Below are 25,263 nucleotides of genomic sequence, written 5' to 3' on the forward strand. Positions count from 1 at the left end.
ATGTGACTGTTCAGAAAATACACAATATTTCAAATTGACAGACATGACTATTCCAAAGGGATACACCTTTTCGATGAACCATTACTTTCTTTTGTAAGAGGCACTTGATGGCTATAAATACCTGCATTTTTTCCACAGGTAGTAACAAAAATTTTCAGAATTGTAAACACTCTTCTACTTCTAAAAACTCATTGTGATCAAGCTGTTGTTGAGCATGTTCGACGAATTCGATAGTTTGTGGTACCGCTACTGTCGAATTGTGAACCATTTTATTCTGGAGGAATAATTCCACAACCTCGGGTACTTGAGGGGAATTGATTCCTTAAGGACACTCTGTGAATTTGGAGGACTTGGTTCTTATTCTATTTTATCTTATTTCTTAAAAACTAACACACTTCTTTGATGGTTCATATTGAACTTGTGTTGAAGGTGTTGAAAACCTTCATTAGAGTTCTTGATATAATCTTGAACTTGGGTTGAAGTAGTTTTGCGAACAAACAAATTGTGTACCCGAATCAATACTTAGTTCATTAAGCAAGGAACAATCTACATGAGAGAATTTCTTTAGCACACATCGAATAAAAATGCAAAACAATCAACTGTTTGAAATTGATTTGTGGAACCCGGAACCAAAATGAGTTAAGATATAAATAAAGTTACACAAATAAGTCATTTTTTTAATTTGTAACCAAAATAGGCTAAATAAAATATTTTATTACATTTTGTATTTATTTTTTGACGGATCTGTAACGACTACAACTAGTTCAAAAAAATTTAAATAAAATGGAACTAAAAACAACGAATTGTAAATCATGATAAAAAGTTCTGTTTTTTGTTATACATAGTAATAAAAAGTAACATTTTATAAAAATTTATAAAACATAATAAAAGTTCCGTTTTGATAAAACGTATTTAAAAATTCCATTTTAGCCCCCTCCCCCCCACCCCCCACACACACAAAAGAAAAAGCAATGAGTAATTAAAAGTTATGTTTTATTAAAAGTTTAAATCATTTGCAAATTGTGACATTAACTTACGTTTTATTAGTTAAACGTAATAAAAATTTATATTTTGCAAAATAAAGTGAAACTTCTCTTCGTCTTCCCCAAGCTTTCATCTTAACTTTCTAACAATCCCCTTCATCGTCACCCCACTCCCTGGAGACAACCTGTTCTCACTTTATTCTTCAGTTCCAACTATCTCCTCACCCACAACCCGTCCACAATTTATTGAAGATTTCAACTCCAAAAATTTAGATCTACCAACATCAATTTAGGTATGTTTTTTTAATTTCACTTTAAGTATTATTTTAACTAGTACCAATGTTGAAACGTGCATTCATATTTTATTTTTTTATTCCGTTTTAAGATTTTTCGTTGGACCCATTAGAATCAACATACTGAAAAATTAAGGTTGTGGACCCATTTCATTTTAAGATTTTCAGATTATATTATTTCATTATGTCGTATTTAGAAATTTGGATCGACCCTGTCTTTTTTTTTTTTCTAAATGTCCAACTGTACGTATTTCCTAGTTTTAATAGACATGAGATAATTCATAACATGGACTCCACTTAGACATAGATAATGAAGTTGGTATTTATTAAAAATTCATTATCGAAGCTTAAGTTTCAAAATTATATATATACTCTCTCCGTTTCATTTTAGATGACGGTAATCCTCCAAAAAATAAAGATATAGAGAGAAGTGTGTTTGAAACTTTTAATTTTAAACATGTCACGACAATTGCAGAAACTCCATTTGAATGAATTCACTAGAGAATTAAGCTTGTACCCGCTCGATATAAGAATTTTGAATTAAATTATTTTGATTAGGTCGACTTTTGAATTTTGAAATAACAGTCTAACTGTAAGTATTTTGTAGAGTAGGTTGACAAGAGAAAACTCATAACATCGGCTCCACGTAGTCATACAAAAATAAGTTGATACTATTTAAAATGTCTGTGTTAAACTACATGATTTTATTGATTTAAACATGTGTTAAACTACAGAATTTATTGATTTGAGAAGCATCACATATCTGTTAGTTCATGTTGGCATGCAAAAGTTAAAAAGAGCTTATATGTCGGTTGGTATGATTTACTTATCTTATTAATGAGAATATAAAGTAGGTATAACTGACACGTAAATTTAAGTTAATATGACCTAAATTATTCTAGATGGACTGACATATACAGTTAATTGTCATTATATGGCTATGGAGGCTGATAAAGTTTGCACAGAATCGTTAAAATTCTTGTTATTAGACGCACTGATAATTGCTAAATAAGAAAGATTAAGTGATCGAATAGGTAAATATAACTTGATTGTTTAAATTTATTTAGAAAACTAAAATAATGATGTTTATCTTTTCACAATAATTGACCATGGTGGATTTTGATATCAACATATAATAATCATTGAATTTAATCATGGGTGCAGATTGTTACTTAAAATGGAGCATGTCATGAATTCAGATTATGCTAATTGTATGTTACTCGAATTACAGAGTGATCATCGATCGGAGTGGCTTTGAAATGGTTGGATATCATTAGGATTGTGTATGAGGCCTATCAGGATGAATTTGGCTAGGAATTTATTTACTTCACCTGTCACATTAGCAAGTTATAGATTAGTTATCTAGTGTATGATTATATGATGTTGTAAAAGCCGACAAGATGCAATATGATTGTTCCCTTCTTATGGTCATGATTAAGAATGGAGGCCGGAGGGTTTTGTTTCCACCTACCCTTCGGTGAGGCTACGATCAAGCTTCAGGATGTACAGATCATATTTTCATTGCATATTGATGATTGCCTCGTTTATCTAGCAGATATTTTTTACGAGGGATCAACAGTGGCATGTTACGTTAGAGACACTCACCGGATATGCTGAAGAAATTGAGGGTAGGAGTTTTATAAATATGAAAATGCTAACAACTTCATTAAAGATGAGGTAGAGAGTGATCCAATAAGAGATGATACGTCAGTTGGTAGGGTTGAGAAGATTGCCTGATTGTACATATTTGTGATTCTTGGGGATATTTTATTCCTAAACACATCGGGCAACAAAGGTCAGCCTATAATTTTTGACATTTCTAGATCCCCTAGGCACTATTGGTAGCTATAGTTGGGACAACGTAGTATTGGCGTACTTATACAGGTTATTATGTCAGACATCATATAAAGATACAAGTGACCTATGCTAATTTATTCCACTCATTCAGATAACTAAATGACTTATGTTTTAATATTGTTAAAATATAATATTTATATAAATCACTAACTAATTTAATTTATTTTATCACTTTAAGGTATGGTGCTGGGAAAGAATGTTTTCTATACAACAAGGAGCAAATGAGCCAGGAGTGATGACACAATTTTTTCATATGCCAGGAGATAAACAAGAGGTGTTGAAAGAAAAATCGTGACACATCACAGTCTCATTCTGATAAGAGATCAAATAGATCACATGAAAGAGGAGCAAGAAAGTTTTACCAACTCATGCTAAAAATGAGATGACAGTAGATTAATGTACTAAAAGACTTTTAGTATTACTAGTTTAGGTTGCAAGGCGTGTGCACCTCATTTTAATGAGTTTAAATATTACACTAAATAGGATATTTATTTAAATAATAAAGATGAATATAATAATTAAATTTAATATCTTTTGGGTATGTAAAGATGGAGAATTTATTTATCAAACCTAACTTTTACCAAAAATATTTTTAAAAGTCGATCGACATTCATCTACCATCTGTAAATTACAATAAAATAATACAATGATAGAGACATCAAAATAATATAATTAAATCTAATCTTCACACACTAAATTTTTTTCAAAGTCGCCCGACACTCGTCTATCACCTGTAAACAATAGCAAAATAATACGATAATAGAGATATCAAAATAATACAACTAAACCTATCCTTTACATAAAAAAAAATTCTCAAAGCCGACCAATATTTATTTATCACCTGTAAACTGCAACAAAATAATACGATAAAGTGATATCAAAACAATACAATTAAATTTAAATTTAACACAAAAATTTTTCAAAGCCGATTGAGATTTCATCTACGAACTATAAACTACCACAAAATAACAAACTAATAGAGATATTACGATAATATAATTAAACTTGACCTTTACCTAATAAAAATTTTCAAAGCCGACCCACATTCATCTAGCATTTGTAAATTAAAATAAAATAATAAGATAATAAAGATATCAAAACAATACAATTAAATCTAACCTTTACACAACAAATTCTTCAAAGCTAACCGACATTCATCTACGACATGTAAACTATAAGAAAATAATATAATAGTGATCACAAAGCTTCGATTTGATCCAACTAATTCTTGACTGAGCAAAAATTTTGACCCTAAAGAATAATTTTGAACGAAATAAAGAAGGTATATATATGTTGAATTCTATTATGCTAACAAAAACAGTGAAGAAGTTGAGGGTTAGAAAATTAAGCATCCACTAATCTAGATATGCAATCGAATCAAGTTAGATGAGCATCAATCATATTCCCCCAATAGGCAAATCGATTTGTTCTCTAGTTTAACGTACATCTCAATATTTATAGAAGTATTTTCTTAATTAATAGAGTCTTATTTTAGGACTATTTTTCTAATTGAACAGTAGAAAGAAAAATATTAATTAATTCTCCTACCATATATTTTAGAAGTCCCATATATTTTACGAAGTCTAGTAGAAAGAAAAGTATTAATTAATTCTTCCACCATATATTTTAGGAGTCCTATATATTTTAGGAAGTCTAATTAATATAATAAAAATAATTAAATAATAAATTTTAAAAAATGTGAAAAGACGGTTTTGTCTAAAGAATAGTTTGTTAATGAAGGGCAAAAAGTTTAAATCACTTTTCTAAGGTCTTCACACTTTTAATATATTATAGATTATAAATTATAAATTATTCTGTCTACAAACAAAATCAGTGAAGTAGTTTTTTTTTTTATTAACTGTTATGATTGCATTCAAGTAGGACCGAAAATAAGTCATAAAGTGAACCTTCTGATATAAGTGATAGTGATGTTTGTATGTTGCCAAGACTAGTTAATTTATATAAGAATATTTTAAGTTATTAATTATTGTCATTTATAATACTTGTATTGTAATTTTCAAATATAATAATGAACTATTATAATCTTCAAAAACTTTTAATGTTGTGTTCCTTCACAGTATTTTTTAATTTTCTTGTTTTTCAATTCTTGTTTAGCCCTTTAAATTTTCTAGTTGCATGATACATGAGAATGATATACTTGATTAATTATTTTTTGAGGTGGTAGTTAAAGCTTATGGCTGATTTTCTTGGCTTTTAGTAGTTATGTTCTTTTTTTTTTATATTGTTGTTGTTCCTGTAGTTACCCTTTTCTTGTTTGTTGTCTTCTCAGAAGATCTGTCATTTAGCTTGCTAATACTCGAAATAACTATAGTCATTTTTTAGAAGTCATTTTTTGGAAAGTCATAGATAAGGATATATTAGTGTAGTTGTTTTTTTTAGGTGGTTAGTTGGAAGTGATTCTTCTATTGATGTTCTTGTCTTTTAGTAGTTGTGATTTTCTTCTTTTTATGTTGCTTTATTAGTTTTGCTAAAAGCTTATATATATTTTTTTAAAAATTTCTTTCATTTTTCATGTGACATTTTTTTGTGTATTCTGTTGATGTTTTATTTTGATATTTTATTTCAATTTTTATCAACGATTAGATCGTTTTATTAATTCACTTAATTATCTTTATTTAACGTAATTTTTGTGGACACTGTACGATGTGATATTACATACACTGTCCCAATATGATCTGCATGAGCGTCTTTGCTTTTTTTAGAGATAGGTGAGTACCACGTGACTGACTAATAATAAGACAATTTGGTCAACCTCAGCCAAGGCCTCAAACTGGAATTCCATACACTTTACTCATGATCTACGTAGTAGGTTAGATCAGCAAGTGATTGAACTATTAGATCGTTATCTTGATGTTTAGGCTACCGACGTAATAGTTTGATTGTGCCAATTCGTGGTATTGTATTAGAGATTATGCACTGTGGTTCTTGAAGCACGGACTATTACTGATAAGCAACCTTACTCTACAGGTACTTATAATTTTATAATTTTCTTATAATGAAATATATTTATGCGATGTAGGAGATTATATGTGTTTGATGTATGTTAGATAGGTAAGGACAAGTTTTTATTTTCAATTTGAATGTTAGAATTTCTAAAGGACTTTAAGGGAAGAACATTGAAAAAGTTATTTTCGAGATCATTACCCAATCCTCAATTTGAGATAGAATAATATCCTATTATTATAATTTTACTATCCCTACCCTGCTTTACAGATATTTAATGCAGCAGGATTTGTTCATACAACTGATACTTCTGTTATGATATGTAGGTGACTTTACAATCTACTCAATTTTTTGTTAGAGTGGCAACGGGATTTGCTTGTGCTTCGTGTGGACATGAAGTACACAGTTTGGTTATGCAAACACTATACGAGGCTCAAAATTTCGTACCATTTAGTGAGTCAGTTTTTGAGGAAAAACCATTTTATTTTAATGTAAATTCTCGAGGACGGGATCGTGGTGAAGACCGAGGCAGAGGGCGAGGACGTCATCATCCCAGGGTCCAAGCTCGCGTTGCCACTGTAAATGCTTTGCTGGATGAGCCATCATTGTTTACTCCTGCTGGTCCATCTGAGGCTATTCTGGATATTGTTGGACTCTAGGCATGTCTATGGAGTTACCATCAAGGCCTGTAGCTGCAAATCTAGGCGAGATGTGGAGGCAGTTTGTTTGAACTACGAATCAGTTATAGGCGGTGGTTATATGCCAGAAATGCGGTAAGTAGTACCATATTTATCATTTACTAAATAATTACGTATTATTATCATGCCATAACGATGTATATGTTGTTGTAGGGCCCTTCCGGTACACAAAATTTAGGGAGACATTGACGCAACATACTACTCATGACGATATAATTAATTCTTTGTTTGATACTGGTGATCTTTTTAATGTGTTGACGTTGGATCGCAGCTGGAAGATGTTGCTGGATAATACTATGTCGGAATCGAGTGGCGTTCATATTGAAACACATGTTAACTTAATTTATAGTTTAAAGTTTGCTTTATATATTTTTTAATAAATATTCTTTATAGTTTAAATTTAACTTTTGATTAATTTTATTATTAGATTCATAGTTCTCGCTTTCTGCCTTCACTTGCCAAGCCAGCTAGATAAGTCAGGGTGATATTCTCCCGGCATGGATCGGACCTCCCGTCAACATGCAGGTGTAATTAATCTTTTTATTTTAATTATTAGCTCTTTTATATTTCCTTAATAAATAATGTTCATATGTTACAATTAACTTTTGTTTTATTTTATTTTTAGATTCGTACTTCGAGTCCTCCCGCACAACAGATCAGCTTAATGGGCCAGAGTCATATCTGTCAGTATTGACTGGACCTCCCATTGACACTCAGATTTAATATATTGGCTTTCATTAATCATGATAACATTTGGAGTAAGAGATTTCTTTTTGACAATAGTTGGTGTGATTATGATGATCCTCCTATCATTACATGAGGTATTTTTAACTCGAGATGAACTAGCGTTGCAATCTCATGAGAAAAAATTACGCTTATTATGATCAATATTCACATTGAGCACTTTCAAAAAAGCATACTTTCTGAAACATCTATTTCATTATGTATGCGAGTTATTTTTTTGGAGCTCAATTTTCGTAAAAAAAAATTGTTCGCTATCATAATTAAAGGACTTGTAGGTCAATACCTCATCGTCGAGTGGATTGAATTTTTTGAAGTATGCTTTTTGATAGTTGCGCACATTATATTCTTGTGCAATACGATCCCACACTTGGTACCCAATTTCGTCAAAGCTCCTAATGGCATGAGAACATGAATGGTGATATGATTGTCATTTACCATATTGACATATTTCTTGCGATGCATTATCGATATTGTTATTACTATCATGGCCACGGTACGTACGTGTCAGCACCTCAAATATATTGTTTCTTTGCTAGTGATAGCTGATGAGTGAGTGGTCCTCTGATTTTATACAATTATCCTCAAAATACTTGAATAAATTTAACATTCATTTCTAATTTTTCGATATTAACTGCATGACATAAGTCGATCTTGTAACAAATTGATCCACCACCTCTTTATAAATCAGTCTCACCATCACAGTAACTGATACACCCCTTGCAAACTTCAAGATCCCATTGAAAAACTTAAGAGTTGTCTGTTGTCATCATGCCTCATCTTCTATTACCGTCTTTGTGCACTGTACATTTGTCAGGACCAATCCTCATTAACCATGCACAGGCTTTCAAACTAATTTTTTTTTATCTCCTGCATTTTTTTTAAAAACTTTTGATCTTGATGATGTGTCGCAGTTGTCCATAGAAAATTATTTAGAATAGCATTTTTGAATTGGTTTTAAAATTTTGCCTTAAGATGCCTTAAATAATATCGATGGTAAGCAAATGAAATCTGCAAATTAGGTGAACTGTATAGAGTTAAAAATATTCTATAATTCCTATTAGATATCAATGTTACACCTCTATGACCCCTGACAATATGTTGATGCAGATGATCCAAAAATAACAGCCAAGTCCCTTTGCTCTCATTTACAGCTATTGTAAAGGCCAAGGAAAATATTGAGTCGTTACCATTCGTTCCAACTTCAATCAGCATTTTGATATCATATTTACTGTACATGTGTTTCATCAGTCGATATCATAGAACGACAGTAAAAACTCCATCAACTCGTAGCTTGTATGTCCATAACACATAGCTGAATACAGTTTCATCAACATTATCATGCCACTCTAACTTCCATTTAACTACAGTGTCTGGATTATAGCATTTCACAGCAGCCATGTACCTCAACAATTGGCTGAAAGAGCCCTCCAAGTATCATAGATCTTTTCAAATGCATGCTTGCGTTTGAGATAGATCTTTTTTTTACTTATCATTTTACCATATGCTTTAAGAACAACTGTTTGACAGTCTTTGATGAAAAACTAATATGTTCAAATCACATTAGATTTTAACCACAAACACGTATTTCTTTATTAAAGTAGAAATAACCTAAGGATAAAATAGTACCTTGACATTTTTTGTATATAAGTGAGGAGAATGGAAGCAATTATCTCAATATTCAAGTTGAAGTGACCTTCACGATACATACCCGTATTACACGTGTGTTCATCATAGTATGTCCCAATTGTCCACATATTAGTCTCTTTGGACTTATAAGTAGTGACCTTAAACTCACACCTTTGATTTGCACGTCTATAACAAATTTTTCATGACATTTTTGTCGACTTATTGACATGGTACTCTCTCGCGCATTTGTAACATAAAAGATTAAATGCCCTTTACACTTCTCCTTTGACTTGAACAACATGCATTTTTTAAGATAAAAATTATTATTCATACAATCTTGTGGTTCACACCACGTATCTTGTGATTTATATTTATCACCATGGTTATCCATAAACACATCTGGACCATCTAAAGGATGGTCAAGAAAATAAATTTAGTGATAATAAAATTCAGGCATATGCCCTAATTGTGACCTGGCTACTAACTATAGATTTTGTGGTGGCAAAGATTATTTGACATGAGTAGGACTCATGGGCATTGATCTTGCTGAGCGATAATCATAAATTCATCATCACTTGATGATGCTACAGATGGGAGTTCATCTTCAGATACATCAATATTAGGCAAATAATCACTATGACTCCGTGAACTTGATCGATAATTTGGTTGATCAACATCATTGATATTCGGGGAGAATATTGGGCTCATCTTGCGTAGTATTTTCTCTATATGTGCGAAAAATATATGTACTTGTCATATATATTAAAATTGCTTAAATTAAACTTCAAATGGTGAATGTACCGATAATATTCATCTAGATCAAAACTAGACGAGGCATGAACATTAGAGAATGTTTCAACATTTTTTATAGTTCAAACTGTGAGGACTGTCCAAAATATTGTCTATAGCTTGGAGCAATATTCATTTTATTCTGAGCTAAACTCCTACAAAGATAAATAATAATCAAACACTAAAAATATTTAATCTAAAAAATTTTAATAGAAATAACACAAATTAATAGACGCTATCTGTCATTTTCATTTTGTTTGAATTAAAATCATATCTGCCTATAAAAATATTTTGGTATTTAGCCATATGAAGAAAACTACTTGACTAAATTACGAGAACTCCCTCAGGACTATTGCGATTTTTCAATTGACAATAGACATCACTTGGTAAAGGAGAACGACGACGACTAGACCTAGGCTTCTTCCTAACATACACTTCAAGCACAATTAGCTTGATTTGATCTATATAGTTATTCAGAGACCTCAAAAAATCACTCAACAAATCATCATCGTTGATAACCTATTTTTCAAAATTTACTTGTCGCTGAGCTAAAAATGACGCCGAGTATTTTTCGATTATAATCAATTTAAAATAGGCACTATTCAAACTCATCCTTTAATAAAGTGAATCACATAATTTTTTCAAGTGAATCACATAACTTTTTAAATCGAAGATTAAGTGGATATTTGACATAGTATTTTAGGAGATAATTATAATATATGGTGTGTCCGTCATAAATAATGTCACCATTTCAAAAACAGAAACTTTAACTTTTGATTTCGAGGATATTCTAAGTGATTGAAATTAGAAAGATAAATGAATGATGAAAATACTGAACATGGTGAATATACATGTTAAAGGAAGTTATATAGTGTTTGGAGGAATTTGGGAGCCAAAAATAGAACAAATAAAAATACATCACATGTAATCATTTAGTTCCTTTTTATGAGAGCTCACATCAACATTGAAATTATACATTAAAGTCTGATAGGTGCATCAGAAAAATTGTATATTGAAATATTTTATTCCGTTTTATAAAATAGAAGTTTTTTAATCTCTTTTCATTTAAGAATTTAAAAATATATTACTTATATATAAGAGGGAGTTTGAGTGTTGAAGCAGATACAAGGTCGACATGCCTGCTTCAGTTGTGATTTTACTATATTACCTCTAATTAATTATTATAAGTTATTTATGTATTAAAAAATTAATAATATTTAATAAAAAATAAAATAGACATTTATGACATGTCTGTTTCAACCATAATTTTACTATATCATTCCTAATTAATTATTATATCCCTAATTAAATATTAAAAGTTATTTACATATTAGAAAATTAATAATTTTTAATCAAAAAATAAAATAGATATTTATGACATGTCCACTTCAGTTGTTTCAACCATAATTTTATCGTATCACCCTTAATTAATTATTATAAGTTATCTAAGTATTAAAAATTTAATAATATATAATAAAAAGGGTAAAATAGACATAAAATAAAAATTAACTCTTGATGTTTTAAATTAATTTGACGAATTATATGAGGCCCTCTTAAATTTTTTTCACAGATTCTTTTTAAAGTAATTCTCCTATATAATAAGTGACAATGAAGCAGCTGAAGCAGGCTGCTCATGGTCAACATGCCTGCTTCAGTTGCTTTAACTGTAATTTTTACTATATCACTCTCAATTAATTATTATAAGTTATTTATATATTAGAAAATAATAATAATTAATAAATAAAGTAAAAAAGACATTAATGACATGACTGTTTCAGTTGTTTCAATCATAATTTTACTATATCACCCATTATTAATTATTATAAGTCATCTAAGTATTTAAAAACTAATAATATTTAATAAAAAATAAAATAGATATAAAATGATAAATTAACTCTTGATCTTTTAAATTAACTTGACGTCTTATATGGGCCCACTTAAATTTTTTCACAGTTATTGTTTTATAATAATTTTACTATGTCACTTCTAATTAGTAGAATAGAAGAAAAATTATTATAAATCACAATTATTTAAAATTTAAACTATTTAAGATATAATTGACCATCAATGTCATAAAAGTTTGAGCAAGAAGGGTAACATATATTATTTGAAAATTACATTAAAAAGTATTAAAAAATATTATAGTTAACAACTTAAAATATCTAAAAACATATTACAAATATGTTAATTAGCTAAATTTTATTTGTGTTACATAAATTAAGGCCAAAAAATAATTTATACTAACACGGGCTCTCGATATCTAGTAAAGGACGAAAAAGACAAAAAAAAAAGTGGGTTGTTGCACATTTATTTACTAAAACGTAACTTTTAATTACACAATACCTTTTTTTTTTTTTTTTGGGTAAAATGAAACTTTTAAATACGTTTTATTAAAAATGAAACTTTTTATTTACGTTTTATAGAAATACTTATAAGTCGTAACTTTTTATTACGATTTATAACTAAATATGAAACTTCTTTATCATTATTTACAATTCATTATTTTTAGTTTCATTTTATTTAGATTTTTTTCGAACTGTTTGGAGCCTTTACAACTCCGTCAAAAAAGAAATATAAAACGTAATAAAATATTCCGTTAGCCTATTTTGATAACAAATTAAAGGAGTGATTTATTTGTGTCAATTTGTTCATATATTAGCTTATTTTAGTTTCGAGTTCTTGATTTGTGATTTGATATTGTTGTTTTTATTTTGAAAATATCACATTATTGGTTAGGTTTTAAATTGTATGTAATACTTTCGGATGTTGTAGTTGCACTATTTATCTATTAATGTATAAAGTACAGACTTTTTGAATTCTAGCGTAGTTTCTATGTATTTTTATGACAATTTGAAATGTTGCTTTCATTTTATTTTTTTATAATACTTGTCAATTTTGATATGTTTGGGCAATACAACTAATACAAGAATAAACGAAATATTAAATCCAACAACTTTCTTAAATTAATGACACTACCTTTTTTTTTTTTGCTTTTTGGTAAACAGTTAATGACACTACCATTAATTAAAAATGTAAACACATTCCACATTCTTAATCATCAAGATAAAAATCCTCAATATCGTCCTACTCATTACTTTGAATAGGTCTTTAAGAGGTAACAGAATGATAAGATTACCTTCTAAAATTTGTCTTCAATATGATTATAGGGTGTTCATGATTCAGTTTGGATCGATTTGGGGATAAAATTAAAATTAAAATTAAATTAATTTTTTAATTATTAAAAGCAAAATAAATTAAATATAATTCATATACATCAGTTTAATTATTTTCGGTTTGATTTAGTTTAATTCATTTTTTTAAATAATGATATTCTCTCCTTTTTTTTTTTTTTTTTTTTTTACAATTAGAGAATTTTCATCATTTTTCAACTTATAATCCATCATTAACCTTTTATTGCGGTGACTACCCTTTTCTTGAATTATGGTGAAAATGTCTAAAGATCTATTAGCGCTAATCAAGTGAATAAATGAGTTTGGATTCATGATTGTCTATTAATAAATGAGTTTAAGGTGTAAAATTTATCACTCCCTTCGTCTCAAATTATCCTTTTCAAATTGAGATGACACATTGATTAAAAAAAATAATTAATAACATGCCTAGTTTACCATTATACCCCTATTAAATGATGTTTACATTTAATTTGAAGAAAAAATAATTAATGCGAAAGTGTAAAACATGGAAAAAAATTTTTGTCTCCTCTTAATTAATGAAAAACGACAAGTAAAATGATAAATCAAATTAAAAATTTAGGACATATAATTTGAGACAGAGGAAGTGTATTATTAGAAATTAACAAAATGAATTGATTAAACTAATTTAATTTAATCCAAACCCCAGACCGAGCCGGCATAAAATGAATGCTCCATTAAGATATATAGCTAATGTTTTTGCATCGGTGTGTGTGTAATTGTTTAAGCTGATTTGAAGTCAATACGTAATCAATAATAAAAATTAGATAAGAACGTTAAAAAGGCCGTCTTAGCTCAGCGGTAGAGCGCGTGGCTTTTAACCACGTGGTCGTGGGTTCGATCCCCACAGACGGCGTAAGTTTTTTTCGTTTATTTGACTTCTCCAAAACATTGTATATTTGGTCCTTTTTCTTTATTTCTTTTACTTTTACCTCCTCTCATTTTTTAGTTTTGGAATCACCATTTTTTGGAGTAGCACGAAAACAATTAATCATAAGAAAAGTTGCAGCACAGCTACCTACTCTACAACCTCACCGTCAATCCAGCTTCGATGACCGTTTCTCCGTCATGTAGTGTCGTTCATTTTTAGCTCGAGATTATTAATTCTATTAACTGGACCCAATTGCTATGTGTAACAATTAATCATAAGAAAAGTCGCAACACAGCTACCTACTCTACAACCTTACCGTCAATCCAGCTTCGATGACCGTTTCTCCGTCATGTAGTGTCGTTCATTTTTAGCTCGAGATTATTAATTCTATTAACTGGACCCAATTGCTATGTGTATGTATTTCATTCGCTATTTTGCCACAGCATTCTTGATCATATAGTTCACATAAATAAACGTAGTTTGAATTGTATTGTTCTATAGGGACTTGGGAGCCAAGTCTAAATAAAAAATTCAAACTGACAAGATGAGATGAGATATGTATTTAGCCTTTTCAAATAAAGTGGCCAAACAGGTGGCTAAAAATTGTCAATCTAGTATAACCTTGGATCCTAAGGGGTTGTTTAGAACACCGGATGGATATAAGACTATTTTATACCACTATTCATAAATGATGGTAAATTTATCATTTTAATTTTTAGAAATTATTTGATAGAGTGTGTTAAATAAATAATACATATAATAAGAATGATATTATTTAATATTTTACTTGATGGTAACTGTGGGACAGTGTATAAAACCTATTTGGTATTATAGACTGTATGACTAATGCTCTATAGATAGATGTGACACTACATGTCTCATAAATATCTTAACTCCCAAATCAATCAAGAGGCAGTCCATTTGGTGGTATTATAAATGAAGAGATAAAATAGTCTTAAGATTAAATAAAACCGTATCCCAAATTTTATATCTAAGATTATTTTTTTTATCCCTTGTATCAAATGACCCCTAACTATTACACATCTCTAGTCTAGCTATATATAAGTACGTCTATCCCATGCGGTCGTATCCACTAAACAATCATTACATATACATTTTACGAGTCAGAAAGCATTCCGGGACGGAGTTGGTGATCAAATTATTCCATCAATTTTAAAAAAGTACCAAAATATTTCATAGACTTAAAGTGGCACAAAAATAGGCTTAACTTACATTTTTAGTGAGTTATGCCTTTTTATTTTAACGGCACAAAATTAACGGTATTAAAGTTACCAAAAAGTATATAAATTCTTGTTGTTTCCATATAACTCATAAAAAATGTGAGTTATACACATAACTCACTTTTTTTGTGAGTTACAATATGAAATTTATATAACTCACTTTTTATGTGAGTTATCCTTTTTCTTTTTACGTAACTCACATAAAAAGTAAGTTATATATATTTTTATAATTTCTATTAATTTTTATAAAAGTCACATGAAAGTTATATATAACTCACTTTTTATGTGAGTTATCCTTTTTTGTTTTTACACAACTCACATAAAAAGTGAGTTATATATTTTTATAATTTATGTGAATTCTTATAAAAGTTATATAACTCACTTTTTATGTGAGTTATCTTTTTTTATTTTTACATAACTCACATAAAAAGTGAGTTCTATATATTTTTATAATCTATGTGAGTTTTTTTATAAAAGTCACATGAAAGTTATATAATTCACTTTTTATGTGAGGTACCCTTTTTGTTTCTACATAAGTCACATAAAACGTGAGTTATATATATATATTTTTATAATTTATGTGAATTTTTATAAAAATCACATAATTGAGCTTTCTGTTTTTCTTTTTTAATTTTTATTTTATAAAAGACACATATTTATTTTTTTCTTTTTAATTTATTATAAAACTCACAATATTTGTAATTCTTACACTTTTTTTATATTTGTTTGACTAACATCTTTAATTGACATAATTAAAAATAACTCACATAATAAGTGAGCTCAGTTATGGAGATATTAAAGAACATAAGCGGTTTTCCTTTGAAATAGTTATTAGTAATAGTTGATATTCTGATAGTTAAGAACTTACAAAACTCAAAGAAGTATCCATTAGCTTTTTATATTTTAACATAACATACTTTTTTGGTTTATTTCATAAGAATGACACCATTTTATTTTTGCAAATTCATTAACTTTAAATTTTTCCTTTAATTTTGCCTATAATGACACACTTTTATAGTTACATTGTTTCCAACATAATTTAATTTATAAAAAATAAATTTTAGTTACAAATAAAAATATGAAGAAACAACAATTTTATTGATAAACGAAGTGATTACAAATCTGTTCCTCCCTTGATTCTTCTCTCGATTTTCTCCGTAATTCGAGGACAGTTAGTGGCGTATTTCTCGAACATAGGATGAATATCCCATGATTTTGTGGGATATTGGAGATCCAGATCTTTTTATAAATACCCATCAATTTATGGGATATTCACGATACCTGTTAAATTTCAGGGAATATGTTTCCCTTTAAATAGGCGGGATTTAGGGTAAAGTAGCCTCCTAGAACTCTAACAGAATTTGAATTTTTCTTGAAGAGTTCCATAAATTTTAGATGTCTACAAATGTTCCCTACTTCAAGGCTTATTGAAGTGTAGATTTGATGACGAGTCTTGAAGTACAAATAGAGCTTCCATCTTTATGTCAGCTACATATTTGATTTATGAGAAAAGAGATGAAAGACAGATTTGGTTCCACTGGGTGTGCCAGAATTTGTTGGACAATAAAATTTTCGAGACTGAAAATAATAATCGAGATAAGAAAAATATTGCAACAATTAATTTATTGATTTCAATATGTGAGTGTTACAATCTCTATGAATCCTCTGATTCACCTTTTCAAATATAAATTAAAGGACTTAAAGCTTGATCTTGAATTTGAACTTGATGTATTAATTTGAGAGACTTGATATTGACTTGTGCTTGAATTCAAGAGCTTTTGAGCTTGTTCTTAAATATTGCGGTCTTGATCTTGAATATTGATGAACTTGATTTGAATGCTTGAGTTTTGTAGAGAACTTGCGGCGTTTGATCCATAAGCTTTCTCTTGCTTCTTGTTAGAGTTCTCGGGGTTACTTTACCCTAAATATAGCTTGGTGGTTACTCTATCTAAACCCTAAATTACGCCTATATAAAGGGAAAAAATATTTCTTTAAAAGGCATCTGCGAGATCTGAAAAGTCCCAATAAATTCATGGGATATACATAAAGATCAAAACCCTCTCTTCTTGATAATCAAATACATCAAGAAGACAAACTCTCCTTTCATGGAGATCAAATCCAAATATTCATATGTTCGAGAAATACGCCACTAACGTCCGTCGAATTATGGAGAGAATCAAATTCAAATATTCCTACATTCGAGAAATACGCTATTAGCGACCCTCGAATTACTGAGAAATTCATATCCAAATCTTCTTCCTACATTCGAGAAATATGCCACTGATGTCCCTCGAATAAAGGAGAAAATCAACAGAGGAACAATTTGTACCCACATCATTTATCAATAAAAAGTTATTATTTTTTCATATTTTTATTTGTGGTTGAAATTTATTTTTCATAAATTAAATTATGTTGTAAACAAACTGACACTCCAACAAATAAAATATGAAGAAACAAGAATTTTATTGATAAACAATGTAGGTACAAATCTGTTCCTCCCTTGATTCTTCTCTTATGATTTTCTTCGTAATTCGAGGGATGTCAGTAACATATTTCTCGAACGAAGGCATATTTGAATTTGATATGAATTTCGCCGTAATTCGAGGTCCATTAGTGACGTATTTTTTCGAATGTAGACATATTTGGATTTGATATAAATTTCTCCATAATTCGATGGCTGTTAGTGACATATTTCTTGAACGTAGGAACATTTGGATTTGATCTCCATAAAAGGAGAATTTGTAGATCTTCTTGATGTATTTGATTACCAAGAAGAGATGTTTTGATCTCTTTATGAATATCCCATGAATCTATTGGGACTTTTCAGATCTTGGAGATGCCTTTTAAAGGGATATTTGCCCCTTTATATAGGCGTAATTTAGAGTTTAGGTAGAGTAGCCACCAAGCTATATTTAGGTAAAGTAGCCCCAAGAACTATAACAAAAATTGAACTCTTTTTGTAGAGTCCACAAAATTTCAATGTTTACAAATGCCCCCTACTTCAAGACTTGTCGGCGTGTAGACTTGATGAAACTCAAAGACGAGTCTTGAAGTACCTCTTCCATCTTTACGATCTTGCGGCTACAGATTTACATATTTGATTTATGAGAGAAGAGATGAAGAGCAGAGTTGATCCCACTGGGCGTGCCAATTTGTTTCCAACATAATTTAATTCATGAAAAATTAATTTCAACCACAAATAAAAATATGAAGAAACAACAATTTTATTGATCAAGAATATGGGTACAAATCTGTTCCTCCCTTGATTCTTCTCTCTTGATTTTCTCCTTAATCCAAGGGCCGTTAGTGGCGTATTTCTCGAATGTAGGAAGAAGATTTGGATATGAATTTCTCCGTAATCCGAGGGCTGCTAGTGGCGTATTTCTCGAGCGTAGGAATATTTGGATTTGATTTTCTCCGTAATTCGAGGGTCGTTAGTGACGTATTTCTCGAATGTAGGAACATTTGGATTTGATCTCCATGAAAGAAGGGTTTGTCTTCTTGATGTATTTGATTACCAAGAAGAGAGAGTTTTGATCTTTATGAATATCCCATGAATTTATTGGGACTTTTCAGATATTGGAGATGTCTTTTAAAGGGATATTTGCCCCTTTATATAAACGTAATTTAGGGTTTAGGTTGAGTAGCCACCAAACTATATTTAGGGTAAAGTAGCCCCCAAGAACTCTAACAAAAATTGAACTCTTTTTGTAGAGTCCATAAAATTTCAATGTCTACAGACATATTGTAATAAGATCATAAATCCTTATAAATTCTGAACGTAACTCAATCCTAAAAATTAGCTCATATAATCTAAATAGTTCAGGACCATATAAAGAGATGAAATTACACCTTCCATATTGATGCAGGGCTCAATTAGTTCATTCGCTCAAAATTTAGTGACTTTATTAATTTTCAAAAAAAGTAAAAAAATTTCATTATCAAACGGAATATAACGTTATTACTCTATATCCAATATTTATTAACTAACTCTTTATTTAGAAAAATTATTCCTAACAAAGAAAAAAAAGGTTAAACCATTAAGCAAGGATATTTGTGGTTCAGTGACTTCCAAACAGTGTAGACTAAACTATTGAATTCTAGTTAATTGGTATGTTTCACTCAAGGTTCATCATGATAAGTGTTTTAAGAATTACTCCCTTCGTCTAATTTTACTCGTCTCAATTTGATATTATATATTGATTAAGAAAAACAATTAATAACATAGTTATTTTATCATAATACCCCTATTAAATGACATTTATATTTTAATTTAGAGAAAAACAATTAATACTAAGGATAAAAAAGAAAATAAAAATTGTCTTGTCTTTGATTAATGAAAAATGACAAGTAAAATAAGAAATCAAATTAGAAAATTTGGGACGAGTAAAATAGAACGAAGGAAATATCATTTAATTGGAGGTGTTTATTATTTGACTCAATTCAAATTTATAGAATCTTATTTATAAGTTTCAAATATAATTTGAGTAAATAAATTATTATATCTAAATATTTTATTAATTAATATACTTAATCTAAAGAAAATTTTACCATAAAAATTGAGATATATAATTTTCATGTGACTTTTATAAAAATTCGCATAAATTATAAATATCTCTTTCTATCTATAGATATATAGATATGTGTATGTACATAGATTATATGCACTACTAATTCATAATTCAGTAATTCGTAGAGTATTAACCTATTCATGTGACTTTTATAAAAATTCACGTAAATTATAAATATCTCTATCCATCCATCCATAAAACTCACTTTTTATGTGAGTTAGGTAAAAACAAAAGAAAATAAACTCACATAAAAAGTGAGTTATATAATTTTTATGCTATAATAACTCACAAAAAAGTGAGTTAATGTGAAAACAAAAAGGATAACACTTAAAAAGTGGGTTAAAACACTTTTTGATAACTTTAACACCTTCAATATTGTGTCGTTAAAATAAAAAGGCATAACTCACTAAAAAGGTGAGCTAAGCCTATTTTTATGCCATTTAAGTCCATGACATATTTTAATATTTTTTTAAATTACTGACACAATTTGATCATATTTTAATACCTTCTTTAAATTAATGTTATTTTGATCACGAACTCTCCGAGACATGTCTACAAAGTCCAAAATGTCTAACTTGAGAGATAATTTCTTAGTAAGGCTTGTAAAATAAGGTGCACACACAGACCTTCTATTTCTGTAAGGTAGAAAGGCTGTTAACAATAACCCCCCTCAAAATGTAGTAATCAGTAATCAAACTGATAATAGAATAAAGAAGTCCACCTCCTTGTGCCAGCTCAAGGCAAAACTAACAAAAAATGGAAATAGCATCTAAACACGACACAACATTATTGCAGCAGCAGCCAATCAGCATCATAACGAATAAATGGATTACAAAAGTTGCAACAGAGTAACAAGAAACATACAAAGTCAAAGAAAGGACAATCCAGTAACAATTGATGATTCGTACCAGCCCCAAAAGCTACTTATGATAACGAGTTCCACACCACAAACATCACAAAATAAGATCAAAACCACATAACGTCTACAGGTTGACAAGCCTTTGAAATAAGAGTTCAACAACAGACCAAATATTATATCTTAGCCGGGCTCCTGTCCCCAACAAATATTAACATTTCTCTTCGACAAAGTAAAGAGAACATCCAATGCTGTACTAGAGAAATTTATTTAGTTGGCACGGCTTTTGAAAACATCCAGACCCATCTCAGTTGGATCAGTTGCTTGCAGCTCAATCTGAATCCCATCCAGTTCCCTCTTAAATCTATCCTTGGAACTGGCATAGATCATCTTGCTTCTAACCTTGGAGGTGTCAGGAGACCTATGCAAAACACACGGAACATAAACAAATATGAATAAGCTGTAAGCACACTCCAAAGACCAAGCAATAGAAGTACAATTTTTTAGGGATTGACTTCAGGCAAGAAAAGTAGATAAATTCTTGATTATACTAAGAATGAAGCTAATCATTCAACAATACCATGCAATGAAGAAAATTCTGCTCTTTGGAACACTCTCCTTTGTCAGAAACTCAAAATCATAGACTGCATAACGACACTCATCTGCAGGCAGGTGTGTACAGAAGTCCTCATAACTTTCAGCTGGCTCTCCAAGCTTTTCCACAATGACTTGCTTTTGCTTTTCCTCGATCTTGAATACTATGAAGCGGAAAGCCCTTTTCGTTTTCAACTCCAAAAATTTCAGTTTGCAATCATCGTGCACAGCCATGCCTGATGCAGAGTTAGCCTACAAAGACAATCCAAGGTGGATAAAGTTTCTTAACATCACAATAAACTAGAAGCAAATTGTTCTATAGATACTTGTACATATATATAAGTTAACACAAACAACCAATACATGTGAATCACTCCACCTATATCAAAGCATAGCAGGTTGACAACCAATACTACAGTTTAACTATGATTAACATTCTGAATACTATAATGGCTTGAATAATGGATTCATGTAGTTGATCCCAATTGGTTTAGCGCTGGCATTGACTGATTTACCCAATATCAGTGAAGATGTTTCACACCTTTTTATTCATGAAACTCACAACAACAAATTAAAAAGAAAAAAAGGAGGTAAGTAAAAAGTAAAATGCACAATAAATTTAATTTCAAAAACTTCAAATGAACAAGAAAATACAATTTTATTATTGTTAATAAAATACACATTATTACTACACATATCTGATAAATGAATATGCACTAGCCAATGTGAGCCATTGTGCCATGAAGCTACTTTTCTTGAAACCCAAAATACGAGGATGATTTCCTATTTACCGATCAAAAAAGTCATAATGTCTGCTGGAAACTATCAAGTGGACTTGATCTGAGGTAGCTGGAAAATAGCCTGCTTCATAACTAAAATCACTTAGCAGCTACAATGAACTCCGTTATTTCTTAAGGGCAGTAAATACAGTTTGATCTCAGCTTAGCGGGGAGAATGGCTATGGAGACAGAAGCCACATACAGCTTATGTATGAAACATAAACTGCAAATTGAGTAAAGGAAACTTTAGCTAGTTGTTCTTTAAGTTGAAATACTACACGCTGACCAAAATTTAAAATGAACGCACTGTTTACCCACTCAGAGATGACAGTAAACCACAAATGTGACAAAAGAAACTGTGAAATTAGAGAATTCTAAGATGGTTTTACAAAACAAATTAGGCCCGAGTAAATCACAAACCAAACAATTGCCTGAAGTCAACTTTTACAAACATTCTCTGTTTCAAAGAGATGCATCCCTGATAAACACATTTTATTGATCTTAATAAGCACATCAAACCTGCGTAGCTGCACCAAGAAAATATCATACTATTTATCTATGCCTATTGGCTTGTAAAACCCATAATCTCCCACTTATAAATTATAATTAGCTTATATTTCATGTTGAACCAAAATAAAAGGTCGAATTCTCTGAAAATTCTTTGCATAAACTAAGGGCCATTTGTCCATCAAAAATTATCACTTTTTTACGGAGTTGAACTCCGGAAAACATGTTTGGCCATGAAATTCTGAAAAATTTTGTTTTCACTTTTTCAAAAAAATCAAAAATTCCCAAAACAACAAGGTGTTTCACTTTTTTCACTCCAAATTACTCACAAAATTCAAAACAACTCTAATTAATTTCATGGCCAAACACAACTCCAATATCCAAATATCATTTTTCACTTTGAAAACAAAAATTGTTTTTCTTTTCTATTTTCACAATGAAACATGGCCAAAAGCCTATTAAGTAGTACGCAAAAATAATTAAGAATCCAGGTGAGCTGAAGTATAAATAACTAAAAGTATCGCCTAATCAGAATAACCTTTAAATTGCCCCAGCATAACAAGAGCCAGCTTGCCATTGCACCCATCGACTTTTTTTAGGCAATGGATTTTGACTAACTAATTCATGGGATAACCCTCTAAATTGCCCAAGTATTACAAGATGCAGCTTTAGGAATTTACCTAGTAACACTGCACCCACAATATTTTTTGATAAAATGAATTTTGACTTAGTAAACATATATGCTTTTTGTAAAAATCTCAATTAGGTACATATAGACACATACTTTCGAAAATGTTCAACTCCATATATACACAACACATATACACATATATGCACATTGGTTGTACCCCTACACAGAGGTGGCAAAATTAGCCTATGTAAGCATAACCCGCCCAACTCGTTCAAGTTTGGGCTGATTATTGACCCGCCATTTATTAGCTCAGTCTACTTCAGCCCATCAAAGTTTGAGCTAATACCTAAAGCAATTAATTCATGAGAAATCTTGTCCAAATATTTTTAAAAAAGATATTTTTTAATTTGACACGATATAGATAGTCATAATAATAATTAAAAAACAACAAAAAATTTATAAGGTACTAAAAAACAACAGAGGTAGAAATTAAGAAAACAATATTAAAACACAGTAAGAAATAGGATGGTCGGGGTATGACCAACCAACATTTTAGCCCCGACCACTTTTGAACAGATCAATAACCCGCCCATTTATTAACTCAGTCCATCTTGATCCACCCATTTGCCACCTAAACCCCTATAGCCTAAACAAACTGGATCAATTTTCAGTACCAAATGCTCATATCATAGATCAAACCAGTAAAACAAACTCAAATCCAGTAGATTGAATAACAGCAAATCCGATCCATCAGATGCACAGATCAAAAGACCGAAAAAAGATCAGTCCACAAACAAAGCAAAGAATAAAGTACAAACATAATTAGTAGATGAAATCAACGATTCTTCTCTTACTAAGTTGAATTACTATTACAACAACACAGCAAAAATGGAATATCGAAACAGCACAAATCAACAGAAAGTAAGACTTGCCATGGTGAATCCGAGAAGATCGAAAGGATCTGAGTAGAAATATTTGGTGCTTTTTATGAGAGGAAGAGATCGTTGAGACTAGAGAGAAGACTTGTTGGAGAGATAACAAAAGGCAATTTGTCTGAAGAATCCCGAATTCAATCCTTGGTATTCGGTGCCTACCACCCACCCCCTACTTTTACCCCTCTGACCCTACTAAATATCATGATGACGGTCATACTTTGAAGCTACAGATGGTCCTACCAATAATAACATGCCACGTGGTAGATTGAAGTGACTGGAATAACCCTTTATATGTAAGTTGCTTGTCCAAATTGAGTTCAAAATTTAAAAGAAAAGGAAAAGAAACAAAAATATCTCTTTTAACTATTCACATGGGTCAATTTGAGAAAATTTGGTTAATGGACCTATTTAAGCTTGAACATAGAGTCCCATATATTTTTGATAAACTACGTTCGTCACATAGCCATGATGGACTTGAGGAGAACTATTCGGATGATGGACTTGAGGAGAACTATTCGGAATAGGAGAAACTTCAGCACCATCAAGAATAGGATTATGAGATTAAAGATGTATTTGAGACGTAGGACGTATTCCTTCAGCATTATCCCCAGATGGGATAGAAGAATTTCCTTATATTCCAAATTTAGGAGGCATGATTGAAAGACGAATAAATAAGGATTAGATGAGATTCCAGTATTAAGCACTCAAGCTTGAAAATAGAATACCAAGAAAGTTAAACTTTCCTAAATGTCTTGCAACCTCTCTCTTATAAGTGTGGCACACTTCATACCCCTAAAAGAGACTTTACACGACTTTGTGGACTCCCAATTGACCATGAACCTAGGCTCTGATACCAACTTAACCTAACCCCGAGCCTTATCGTAATGGGCATCCCAAGTCCAACCAGGACTAGGGACCTCCCCCTGTTACCCAACCCAACAACCTATATTCATCCTTAGATAGGCTGAATTTCGAACATATAACAAGATAGCGTAGTTGTTCTCGTTATGACTATGGGATAGGGTCACGATCGTGACTGACCCAACCGTACCACACCAACCGCCCGACCATATCAAACCAAACCATAGGCTATAAACCAGACACTAACCAAAGAA

The 25,263-nt window shown here is 30.5% G+C and overlaps 1 protein-coding gene and 1 non-coding gene across 2 annotated transcripts; one reads left to right on the forward strand and one right to left on the reverse strand.

The window, feature by feature from the left end:
- The first annotated feature begins 13,947 nt into the window (after positions 1-13,947).
- TRNAK-UUU lies at positions 13,948-14,019 on the forward strand. The gene has a single exon. It is a non-coding gene; the product is annotated as a tRNA-Lys (tRNA).
- A 6,616-nt stretch (positions 14,020-20,635) lies between these two features.
- LOC107873524 (actin-depolymerizing factor 2) lies at positions 20,636-24,544 on the reverse strand. Its single transcript, XM_016720392.2, has 3 exons — positions 24,146-24,544; positions 21,283-21,548; positions 20,636-21,123 (listed from the first exon to the last, which is right to left on the reverse strand). Exons 1-3 carry the CDS (start codon positions 24,146-24,148, stop codon positions 20,973-20,975), a joined length of 420 nt encoding a protein of 139 aa, XP_016575878.1. The 5' UTR covers positions 24,149-24,544; the 3' UTR covers positions 20,636-20,972.
- Between the last annotated feature and the right edge of the window lie 719 nt (positions 24,545-25,263).

Source organism: Capsicum annuum, chromosome 6, assembly GCF_002878395.1.
Source record: "Capsicum annuum cultivar UCD-10X-F1 chromosome 6, UCD10Xv1.1, whole genome shotgun sequence".
In the NCBI taxonomy this organism is placed as follows: Eukaryota; Viridiplantae; Streptophyta; class Magnoliopsida; order Solanales; family Solanaceae; genus Capsicum; species Capsicum annuum.